General features: G+C 37.8%; 2 protein-coding genes across 2 annotated transcripts; both read left to right on the forward strand.

The window, feature by feature from the left end:
- The first annotated feature begins 2800 nt into the window (after nt 1-2800).
- Nucleotides 2801-3799, forward strand: LOC113467108 (myosin heavy chain, non-muscle-like). Its single transcript, XM_026823103.1, has 3 exons — nt 2801-2944; nt 3449-3586; nt 3782-3799. Exons 1-3 carry the CDS (start codon nt 2870-2872, stop codon nt 3797-3799), a joined length of 231 nt encoding a protein of 76 aa, XP_026678904.1. The 5' UTR covers nt 2801-2869.
- Nucleotides 3800-5112: 1313 nt separating this feature from the next.
- LOC113467104 lies at nt 5113-7949 on the forward strand. The gene has a single exon (XM_026823098.1). The coding sequence runs from the start codon at nt 5132-5134 to the stop codon at nt 7709-7711; it is 2580 nt and encodes an 859-aa protein (XP_026678899.1). The 5' UTR covers nt 5113-5131; the 3' UTR covers nt 7712-7949.
- Nucleotides 7950-12075: the final 4126 nt, after the last annotated feature.

Below are 12075 nucleotides of genomic sequence, written 5' to 3' on the forward strand. Positions count from 1 at the left end.
CAGCCACCGAGTGCGAAGGCCAGACGATTCCCACATAAATTCAATAGTTAACACCTTGGCTGAACAATATCGGATCCAGGAGATCTCAAAGATAACCTCTGCTCTAGGAACAAGAACCCTAATGACTCAATAGCCCCTCTGATCAGATCGAACTGATATTTAGGCCGCCTGTTCATGAGAACCGATTAGAGATTTTTTTAAAAGAGGTTTGACAGCCAATTAGTTCACATTAAAGCATTAAACCGGAAATTTTTTGCGGAAACTTCGATTTTTTCCCCTGGAAAAATTAAGGTAGTTTCCCAATCATTATGCCGCGCGAGTTGGGTGTGGCAATTCGCCAAACGTCGGCAAGAGAAGGCAATCTGCCTTCTATGTAGAAATCAAACCGCGATATTCTGCTATGGTAGATCCACCTCAGCAATTTCCCGCCATCTCTAAACGATCCACCAGGAGACAAAAGAAACGAAAGTCAGAAAGAGTAATTACCGTCGTATGTATGAAAGCCAAGTATGAAATCTAAAGACAAACTTAAGTTTAACTTAAGACGAACAATGTTGCCAATTTCATGTCATTTCTTGAGATAACTGGCTAGATTTCATGAAATTTGGCAAGATTTTCATTTCAAGTTAAACTTAAGTTTATCTTTAGATTTTATACATACGACGGTAAGAATTTCTTTTTTCTTTTTCTTATTCTTACTTCTTACTCTGACCGCCGTATGTATGAAGTCTAAAGATAAACTTTAGTTTAACTTGAAATGAAAATCTTGCCAAATTTCATGATTTTCATGAAATCTAGCCAGTTATTTCAAGAAATGACATGAAATTGGCAACATCGTTCGTCTTAAGTTAAACTAAAGTTTAACTTTGGCTTTCATACATACGATTCATACATAAAATGGTGGTGCAAATTTTGTCCAGAGAACCATAAAGCCAAAAAACCAAAAAAATACAACAACAGCAACAACAACAACAACAACAACAACAACAACAACAACAACAACATCAACAACAACAACAACATCAACAACAACTTTCACTGTCTCTTCCTCAGGTGCTACACCAGAGCAAAGGAAAGAGTTCATCCTGGAAGACCCCCAACAACAACAACATCAACAACAACTTTCACTGTCTCTTCCTCAGGTGCTACACCAGAGCAAAGGAAAGAGTTCATCCTGGAAGACCCTCACTGTCTCTTCCTCAGGTGCTACACCAGAGCAAAGGAAAGAGTTCATCCTGGAAGACCCGAAAACCTACCTGTTCCTGAGTAACGGGAATCTGCCTGTCCCTGGGGTAGATGATGCTGTGGAGTTCCAAGCTACAGTACAAGCTATGAACATTATGGGCATGACCAACGAAGACTACTCGGGTAAGTGAGGGTTCGATTCCCGGCGGAGAAGAAAGAAAAAAAAAAACAGCATAGGTACTAAGTACTTCGATTTTTTTTGGGGGTTTGATGAAGGTTGCTGCTAAGTAAGATCGTCCCGAAAGCGAAGAAAGAAGGAAGACAGGATAGGAAGATATTGAGGTTTGATAGAGGGAACTGTAACTGCCAAGGTCTTATCGTCCCGAAATCGAAGAGGAACACAAAATAGGAGAAAGCCAGCCGTTCCGAGAATGAACATTATGCGTTCAGAATAAAATCCGGCCCGGGCGGGAATCGAACCCGCAGCCTAGCGCTTACAAGGCAGACGCGCTACCAACCAATCGAACTATTCTGGGATGGTTCGACTTCGGATTTTATTTTATTTTTTATTTACTGAGTTATGTGTAATTTTCAGCTTGTAAATATTGGATCTTTGCCATTCAAACAGGGGATGGAATTTGACCAGACTCCTATACCATACAAAACTGTGGTCATCCATCCAAATACCCACCACGGTGAAAATTACTTAACCCAAGTGTTATATGTGTTTCAGCTATATTCCGTATTGTGAGTGCTGTTATGTTGTTTGGATCCATGCAATTCAAACAGGAACGTAATTCTGACCAAGCTTCACTACCAGATAATACTGTAGCTCAGAAGATAACCAAGCTGAACGTTGCTTAACCCAAGTGTTCTATGTGTTTCAGCTATATTCCGTATTGTGAGTGCTGTTATGTTGTTTGGATCCATGCAATTCAAACAGGAACGTAATTCTGACCAAGCTTCACTACCAGATAATACTGTAGCTCAGAAGATTGCCAAGCTGTTGGGTCTGAGCATAACTGAGATGACCAAGGCATTCCTGTCTCTGTGCAATCTGAAGTATTCTCTGTGCACTTTAGTTTGCAATTAGTTTTAGTCATTCTCCCATATTTTCTATGCACCATGTATTATAATTTTGTACACTATGATGATTTCCCTGCACAGTGAAATTAAACCAAGCTGAACGTTGCTTAACCCAAGTGTTCTATGTGTTTCAGCTATATTCCGTATTGTGAGTGCTGTTATGTTGTTTGGATCCATGCAATTCAAACAGGAACTGTGAAATTATTCTGTGCCCGGAATTTTTCTGGAATTTTTCTCTGTGCTCCACAGTGAAATTTTCTCTGTGTACTCAGAAAAGTTTTTTGTGCACTATGGAAAAAAAAACCCTCTCCATACTGAATTTTCCTCTGTGCACAACGAGTTTTGCTCTGAGCACACCAAATTTTCCTCTGTGCACACCGAATTTTCCTCTGTGTACACCGAATTTTCCTCTGTGAACACCGTATTTCCCTCTGTGTACGCCGAATTTTCTCTGTGCAGTGAAATCATCTCACGTAGATAAAGGTGTACGGTTTGGTTTTGTGCGAAATGTTCGAAACCTGCGTCTTCTCAAGCTTCACTACCAGATAATACTGTAGCTCAGAAGATTGCCAAGCTGTTGGGACTGAGCATAACTGAGATGACCAAGGCATTCCTCAAGCCACGTATCAAAGTGGGCAGAGACTTTGTTACCAAGAGCCAGACGAAAGAGCAGGTGAGAACACTGGGGGGGATAACAAAACAACAAAAAATCCAACAAATTTTCTTGGCTAACAGAAACACTTTTGTTTATGTGCCAAGAAAAACTTTTGTTTAGAAAATTCTATTCAATTTAATTCTGAATTCCTTAGTATTAAAAGAAGGAGTGCCCAGTGTCCAGTGTGCCCACCTTTTTGACCGAGTGGTTAAAATCACTGACTCTTTACCCCAAGGTACTGGGTTCGAATCCCGGCGAGGGCGGGAATTTTCTAATCAGAATTTTACTTTTCCGTTCTTGGATAGGCATGGATGTAAATGTATGTGCGTTGAAGTAATGCGAAAGCTTTTGAGTACATACTCGTATTAAACCCATGAAATACATGGGCGTTGTTTAGACTGCTGGGGTAAGGGGACTTTTAGTCTCATTCGACCAGGATAAACAAGGTATATTTTATTCTATTCTTTTAAATCAATTGAAGCATACGTTTTCTTTATAAATGTTTTCTTGTTTTATTCTCAGGTGGAGTTTGCAGTGGAGGCAATATCCAAGGCATGCTACGAGCGAATGTTCCGCTGGTTAGTCAACCGAATCAATCGTTCCCTGGACCGCACCAAACGTCAGGTAACATACAAACCGCTTTTGAGTTTTTTTATTATAGTCGGTGGCCTAACGTCAAAAAAGCTGCATTTCGTCAGGAAAGCACCAAATTTGGCATGGACCTTTATTTGGACCATATACATGATGAATCATATCTCTGATGTATTTCTTCTTGGGCACCAGTGTTTGCTGTGGCAAATGTAAACTCTCGAGAACATTCAGGTCCAATATATAACAATCATTCTTAACTTTCAGGCTAAAGTTACCTATTAGGTTATCTTGAGCAGCTAATGATTGGAGGTGTGATTGGTTGTTTCATTTCATTTACGAGTAAGTTAGACATGGTTGGACCAAGTAGCCTGGGTCAACAAACTAACAAAACTGCAATGATAAATGACCAATACAGCCAAATGACCAGTACAATACCTAGGTACAAGGGCAGTGAACTCTAGGTAAGTTTGGGTCTGCAAGAGATCTTTGATGATATCTTTTGGTCCAAACAAGACTAAGGTCCAAGACAAGAGCTCCTTTCATAGGCGGACAATTGAGTGACAACCACTTACATTTAACTACAAAGTTAGACTTTCTTTACAGGTGAATGACCATCTTTTTGCCTGAAATTTCTAAGATATGGTCTAATAATCCGGTTTGACTATGGCTGGAACCATCTCAAGTTCTCAAGGTTCTCAGTAAGTGCGTACAACGCCGAACTTCCCAGAATTTGCCCTTACCTCAAGTAGATATTCCTGAGGTCCAACGAAGAAACCACAATAGCAGACCATACTAGGCAGAAAAACACTTTTAGAACATGAAAATCATCAGAAAATTCACAGGAAAATAGGGAAAACTTATCATTTGGATTTTTTATTTTTTTAATTTTTATCCACGAAATATTGGGTTTAACTCCGGGGAGAATCGGAGGGTCCCCTTATTTTGTAAAAGGGAAAAATACAGTGGGATTTTTTTTTATCCGTGAAGAAATTGTGTGTTTATGTACCGGGTTGAGATGGGCTTGGACGAAGTGAGATAGGTAAATTATTGTTTCTACAGTTTTGCATTGGAGTGGTAACTTAAGCAAGGATAGCTTGGGAGTGTTGGGCATTTTTTCTAACCCTCTGTCCCGGCAGCAATTTTTAAAATTTATTTTATATTTATTTTTGTTTGCTTTGTAATTGCCTTTTTGTGTGTAAAGTTGGCGGGAAATTCGAATTTTTGTTTTTTTTTCCGCAACTTGTACAATCTGAATTCATTTTTTACTTTTTATCTTTAGTTTGCACGTTTATATTATACTTTTCATTTATATTAGCTATTAAAAACAAGCAAATTACAAAGCAAACAAAAATAAATATAAAATGAATTTTAAAAATTGCCGCTGGGACAGCTATCTCACGTCGTCCGAGCTCATCTCAGCCCTGTTCATAAACACAGCCTTAAGTTACCACATCATTTTCCACATGCCAAGAAAGGACGGGAATGGTCTATCAGCCCGGTACATAAACACACCCTGTACTTTCTCAGTTTGTTGTTAAAACATAGGTAGATTTATTTAGATTAATTACTTATTTTGATCATTGTTCCAGGTGTACTTCAAATTGATCAATCGGTATGGAATCATCTTGTGCTTTCTGTTCCAAAGTATTGTCAAGTAAGAAACACTTAAAAAGGCATGTGTTGATATGTAAGAAGAACACAGCTGCCAATGTACCATCAAAATTGTCATGCATTTGTGGATCATCTTTCTCCAGAAGAGACAATTTAATCAAGCATGTGAAAAACTGTGGCTCAAAAAAGAAGAAGGAAAAAATCTCCTGTTTGTATGCCCATTGCAAGAACACTTTTTTTGACAAAATGTCACTAATAAATCATTTGAAGTCAATTCATCAAAGCAAAATAGACCCAGCTCAAACTTTCAGTTTCAATGATGAAGCAGAATTTCTATCATGGAAAGAGAGGGAGGAGACAAAAACTTTCTCATACTACCCGAAAACCTGTGGAAAGAAATCATCTGATGTTAATAGCAGGAATTACTATTATTGTCAGCACAGTGGATCTGATGCTGCTCACAGGAAAGAAGGGGAGCAAGCTAGAAAAACTAGTCGGAAGAGAAAAATTGGCCAAATCAAACAGAACTTCACATGTATTTCCAAAATCACAGAGGTTATATTTGCAAATGGCAACAGGGAGGTGGTATACTACCCAACCCACAACCACCCTCTCTCTGAGCAAGACATTCCACATCAACCTGTTCCTGCTAGTGTTAACAACTTGATCAACACTCAAATTGCTTTGAATGTTCCTGCTCTGGAAATACACCATTCTGTTCAAGCAAATGTGTCTGGACGTGACACTAGGAGTCTCAACTGTGGTAATGAGGACAAACGAAAAATTGCTGTCAGTAAGAGGTTAATTCAGCAACGGATTGGTAACCGGAAACACAAATCAAGATTGCATGCTAATGACATTGTTTCTGTGTCATTAAAAGTTGAGGAGTTGAAGCATGAGCAATATAACCCAGTTGTCATATTCAAGCCAACAGGATCCACAATTGTGTCTTTGAATGATGAAGAGCATGTTATAGATGAAAATATCTTCATGCTAGGCATACAAACAGAAAGTCAGAGAAATCTCATGTTTGAAGGATGTAAAAAAATTCTAGTAATGGATGACACTCACTGTGTTACACAGTATGATGCCATGAAGTTGCTCAATATCTTGATTGTTGACAAGAACAACAAAGGGTGGCCTGTGGGACATTTCATATGTAATAATATGACTGGAAGCACCATTGAGTTGTTTTTTAAAGCCTTGAAAAATCGAATGTTGTTTTCACATCAAGAAGATTTTACAATCAATTGTCTTATCACAGATGATGATCCTGCATTAATTAATGGACTTCAATCTGCCATGGGACATGAAATAAAACACATTCTTTGTCAATGGCATTTGTTAAATGCTTTTAAAGACAACATAAGGTCAAAATGTCCTGGAATATATGATGTGGTCTATACAGACTTGAAAACCATTATACTTGAAAAGAATGTGGAAGATTTTAAGAAGCTGATCAATGGCTTTAGAGCAAAATACTCAGGGAAAGCAGACAGTTTCATCAAGTACATGGATTCATACTACTTCCATAGATGTGAAAAATGGGCCATGTGTTTTAGGCAAAATTTGAAACATGGTAATGTTAACACTACTGCCCATGTTGAATCTTTTCACAATAAGTTGAAGAAAGTCTACTTCCAAAGGAAACCCAATAAAAGAATGGATGATCTTTTGGATGTGCTGTTTACAATTGAGCAAGATGACTATGCAGCAAGACAACGGGAAACAATTTTTAACTGTAATTTAGTTGAAGATTTAGTCATTGATAGACGGCACAACAATGGGATGGAAATAGCAGATGCTTGCATTCACAAAATCAATGACTTTTTATGGGGAGTTCAATCCCTACCCAATAATAACATGACTTACCAAGTCTACCGGTTTGAGAAGACATGTTCACATGATTTTTGCTTTGTGAAATGTACCAAATCATCATGCCATAATTTGTGTTCCCATATGTATACCTGCAGTTGTCCTGATTCTCTTTTATGCAAACACATCCACAAAGTACATTCCCTTGTACAACGAAATGTACCCAATCCAACTTTGGAAAATCTTGGTGAGCCTGAAGAAGTTGAGTTCTTCAATGTAACTCATGAAACTGAAGAAAGTACTGCACCAGCACCTTCAGTGTCAAATGCATATAAAAAATTGCAGGCAGATTTATCAATCCTGACAACTATGGTTAATGGTAAAAAAATTCCTGACCATTTGGTATCCCCTCTTTCAACTGAAATTAATGGAATATTGAAGAAATACACTGCTCTTTCAAGCGAAATTTACACGTCAACAGTTGAAACAACAACAATAAATATACCTAACCAAGTAACTGTAGCACCCAGACAGAAACTAATCACTCAACAACAACAAACATTAAATCCACTCAAGAGAAAGGATACATGCAAGAAAAAGAATTTTGATCTAAATATTTTAATGTCACAGAGAAAAGCAGCTAGACATCAATTACTATCTTTAGATGTTCAAGGCAGCCAAGCAAGTACATCTTCTTTGAGCCAAGCAAGTACAGCTTCTTTGGCCAATAATGTCTCTGATGTTCATGATTACTGTCTGAGGGAGTAAAATATTTTTGTCTTTTTTTTTTTATAGACCCGCCACACGCAGAAATACATTTCTGCAATTACGCGGTCGGTCTTGTTATATTTTATTGGATACCCAACACTGATTTACATTTTTCTTTGTAACTTGTATATTATGGTGTAGTTAAATCCAAATGGTAGGAGTGTCGGTTGTATAGAACTTGGGCTGAAATTAGGGGTGACTCAGCGTATACAGAAGAACATCTCGGTATGTGAAAAAAGTTTCTGTTTCTTCTTTGCCTTAGATTAACGCTAGGAACACTGATACCCATCTTTTGTATCATATTTGGACAGTTAAGTTGATCATTGAATAAATTATGGATGAATAATAATTTGCTCAATTTTCTTCTTGACTCTAAACTACTGATGGGGAGATTTTCTAATAATTTTTTATAAGAGATGGGATTAGGATATAAAGGGTAAAATCCATTGTATTTAAAAAAGAGTACTCTCACAAATTTTGCCTGTATTTGTTCTATTTTTTTAATTGCTGCTCTTGTGTTTGGTGCCCATATAATGGAGGCATATTCCAGTTTGCTTCTTACCAGCGCTGTATAATTAATGGTCCCTTCCCATTAACTTAATTTTTATTGATAGCATAACTTGATGTGCTTTTCACTATTTAGTAGGGACAGGGAAACAATCTAGAAAGTGAACACCGACTAATACTTTCCGTGTTTTGTTTATGTTTCAGTTGGGGAAGACGAGGCGGACGTGGCAACTTTTCAGGCCATAACTTATCTCTTGCGTCGTATGCACACTTTCTCAGTCCAAGGAGCGAAGAAAAAAACCGTGAACCCTTCAAGAGACCAAGTTGTCTTTGTCTTGCTACGAGAACCAAACATGTCGAAAGTTTCAAGGAATTCGTCGTCCCATTCATTGTTGCTGTCGGCCCTTCCTGGAGGCAAGTCCAACAATATGACCTCGTCATAAGCAAAACCGTGAGCTATACATTTGATAAGTTTTTACCTGCACTTGTTGTTCTCTATAAAAGTTTGTGGGTGTTTGACTTACCATATGCTAAGGAAAGTCTTCCAGTCTGAATGGTGATACAAAGAGCATTTTTTGAAATGACGTCAAGCGATGACATTGTAGGAACACCTGTGCAAGAGCTGCTTAACGAATTGGGGTACTCTAGTCAATAACATTGCATAATATTGAACTTTTTTCAATAGTTCCTCCTCAAATGGAAAATTGTGTTAGATGTGGCATTGCAATCTCAAATCTAAAACAATTTAGATCTCACTACAATTTTTATCATCACAGAGAAGATGTCTTTTGTCCAGTGGCTGATTGTGGTGCTTGTTATAGTGTTTTCAATTCATTTAGACGACACTATATGAAACATCACAATTAATTCTAACACTGATTCTTCTTCAGTTATTAATTTGAGTACCAATAACGGTATTTGAGTACCAATAACGGTAGTGATACGGATGACACTGTTGTCTTCCAATATCTCAATATAATCCTAAAATCCAATGTTTACCTACCATGCTGGCACCGGTCGCTATGCGCATTTATATGTCATAGCTACTCATTTTCACCACTCCAATGTTTACCTACCATGCTGGCACCGGTCGCTATGCGCATTTATATGTCATAGCTACTCATTTTCCTCACGAGAAAGTCCAATGTTTACCTACCATGCTGGCACCGGTCGCATCCAACGTTTACCTACCATGCTGGCACCGGTCGCTATGCGCATTTATATGTCATAGCTACTCATTTTCCTCACGAGGCTGAGTGGGACCCCCCTCAACAGCCAGCAAGGAATCAATCATTTGCATGATACAAATTTCTTGACCCCGCCGGGAATCGAACCCGGGTCTCCCGCGTGCAAGGCGAGCACAGGTGACCCCTAACCAGGGAGCTGACCCATCGTCATAATCTGCAGAAGACTACTTAAGCTGGCATTGCTGCAAATGCCTTGATATCCTCTATTGTCCTTACACCTTAACCTATATATTTAATATAACCAATTATGTAAACAAAAGGTACCTAATAAATGGATTTGTTATTTAAAATAACTAGTGCTACAATTTTGGGTTACCTACCATTTGTGTAAATGTGTTATATATTATATTTTTCTGTTGTGTACCTATGCAGTTGTGCAGCTTCACAATGTTTTGGGTATCACTAAGAGCATTCAATTAACTTCATTTGAATGAGTAGGGACCTCACTAACTTTTTTTTTAATCCTGTGGTATTACAGCCACTGGTTGTTTGTTTGCTACTGACATTAAAGTAGATACCTACTCATTGGCCTTACAATGTAATCCTGTGGTATTACAGCCACTGGTTGTTTGTTTGCTACTGACATTAAAGTAGATACCTACTCATTGGCCTTACAATGTTAAGCTGAACTATTAGATAATATAGATACCTATAATACCTACTTAACTAGTGGTTCAGTGAACTTTTTTAGTTTTGATAGAATGAACTGTAACCTGTAACTGCAGAGGTCTTATTGTTCCAAGTCTTATTGTCCTGAAATGGAAGAGAGAAGAAAGACAGGATAGGAGAAAGCCAGCTGTTTGGGGAAAAAAACCTTATCTGTTTAGGATAAAGCCTGCCTCAGGCTGGAATTGAACCTGTGACCTAGTGCTTAGAAGGCAGATGTGCTAACCCACTAAGCTAACTAGGCTGGCAATAATTTGGGATTGAAAAGTTATTTTGTGCGTGTGTTTATGTACCGGGTTGAGATGGGCTCGGACGAAGTGAGATAGGTAAATTATTGTTTCTACAGTTTTGCATTGGAGTGGTAACTTAAGCAAGGATAGCTTGGGAGTGTTGGGCATTTTTTCTAACCCTCTGTCCCGGCAGCAATTTTTAAAATTTATTTTATATTTATTTTTGTTTGCTTTGTAATTTGCTTGTTTGTAATATCTAATATAGGTAAATGAAAAGTATAATATAAACGTGTAAACTAGAGATAAATTAAAAAAATGAATTCAGATTGTCCTACTTAACTAGTGGTTCAGTGAACTTTTTTAGTTTTGATAGAATGAACTGTAACCTGTAACTGCAGAGGTCTTATTGTTCCAAATAGGTAAATGAAAAGTATAATATAAACGTGTAAACTAGAGATAAATTAAAAAAATGAATTCAGATTGTACAAGTTGCGGAAAAAAATCAAAATTTCAAATTTCCCGCCAACTTTACACACTCATGAAGGCTGTGTTAAGTTACCACATCATTTTCCACATGCCAAGAAAGGACGGGAATGGTCTATCAGCCCGGTACATAAACACACCCTGTACTTTCTCAGTTTGTTGTTAAAACATAGGTAGATTTATTTAGATTAATTACTTATTTTGATCATTGTTCCAGGTGTACTTCAAATTGATCAATCGGTATGGAATCATCTTGTGCTTTCTGTTCCAAAGTATTGTCAAGTAAGAAACACTTAAAAAGGCATGTGTTGATATGTAAGAAGAACACAGCTGCCAATGTACCATCAAAATTGTCATGCATTTGTGGATCATCTTTCTCCAGAAGAGACAATTTAATCAAGCATGTGAAAAACTGTGGCTCAAAAAAGAAGAAGGAAAAAATCTCCTGTTTGTATGCCCATTGCAAGAACACTTTTTTTGACAAAATGTCACTAATAAATCATTTGAAGTCAATTCATCAAAGCAAAATAGACCCAGCTCAAACTTTCAGTTTCAATGATGAAGCAGAATTTCTATCATGGAAAGAGAGGGAGGAGACAAAAACTTTCTCATACTACCCGAAAACCTGTGGAAAGAAATCATCTGATGTTAATAGCAGGAATTACTATTATTGTCAGCACAGTGGATCTGATGCTGCTCACAGGAAAGAAGGGGAGCAAGCTAGAAAAACTAGTCGGAAGAGAAAAATTGGCCAAATCAAACAGAACTTCACATGTATTTCCAAAATCACAGAGGTTATATTTGCAAATGGCAACAGGGAGGTGGTATACTACCCAACCCACAACCACCCTCTCTCTGAGCAAGACATTCCACATCAACCTGTTCCTGCTAGTGTTAACAACTTGATCAACACTCAAATTGCTTTGAATGTTCCTGCTCTGGAAATACACCATTCTGTTCAAGCAAATGTGTCTGGACGTGACACTAGGAGTCTCAACTGTGGTAATGAGGACAAACGAAAAATTGCTGTCAGTAAGAGGTTAATTCAGCAACGGATTGGTAACCGGAAACACAAATCAAGATTGCATGCTAATGACATTGTTTCTGTGTCATTAAAAGTTGAGGAGTTGAAGCATGAGCAATATAACCCAGTTGTCATATTCAAGCCAACAGGATCCACAATTGTGTCTTTGAATGATGAAGAGCATGTTATAGATGAAAATATCTTCAT

Source organism: Diaphorina citri, unplaced genomic scaffold, assembly GCF_000475195.1.
Source record: "Diaphorina citri unplaced genomic scaffold, Diaci psyllid genome assembly version 1.1 scaffold405, whole genome shotgun sequence".
Classification (NCBI taxonomy): domain Eukaryota; kingdom Metazoa; phylum Arthropoda; class Insecta; order Hemiptera; family Psyllidae; genus Diaphorina; species Diaphorina citri.

Coding starts and splice junctions, on each gene's coding strand:
- LOC113467108 (XM_026823103.1), top strand. CDS start 2,870: ATGACCAAGGCATTCCTCAAGCCACGTATCAAAGTGGGCAGAGACTTT. Junction 2,945..3,448: donor AGAGCCAGACGAAAGAGCAG/GTGAGAACACTG, acceptor TTTTATTCTCAG/GTGGAGTTTGCAGTGGAGGC.
- LOC113467104 (XM_026823098.1), top strand. CDS start 5,132: ATGGAATCATCTTGTGCTTTCTGTTCCAAAGTATTGTCAAGTAAGAAA.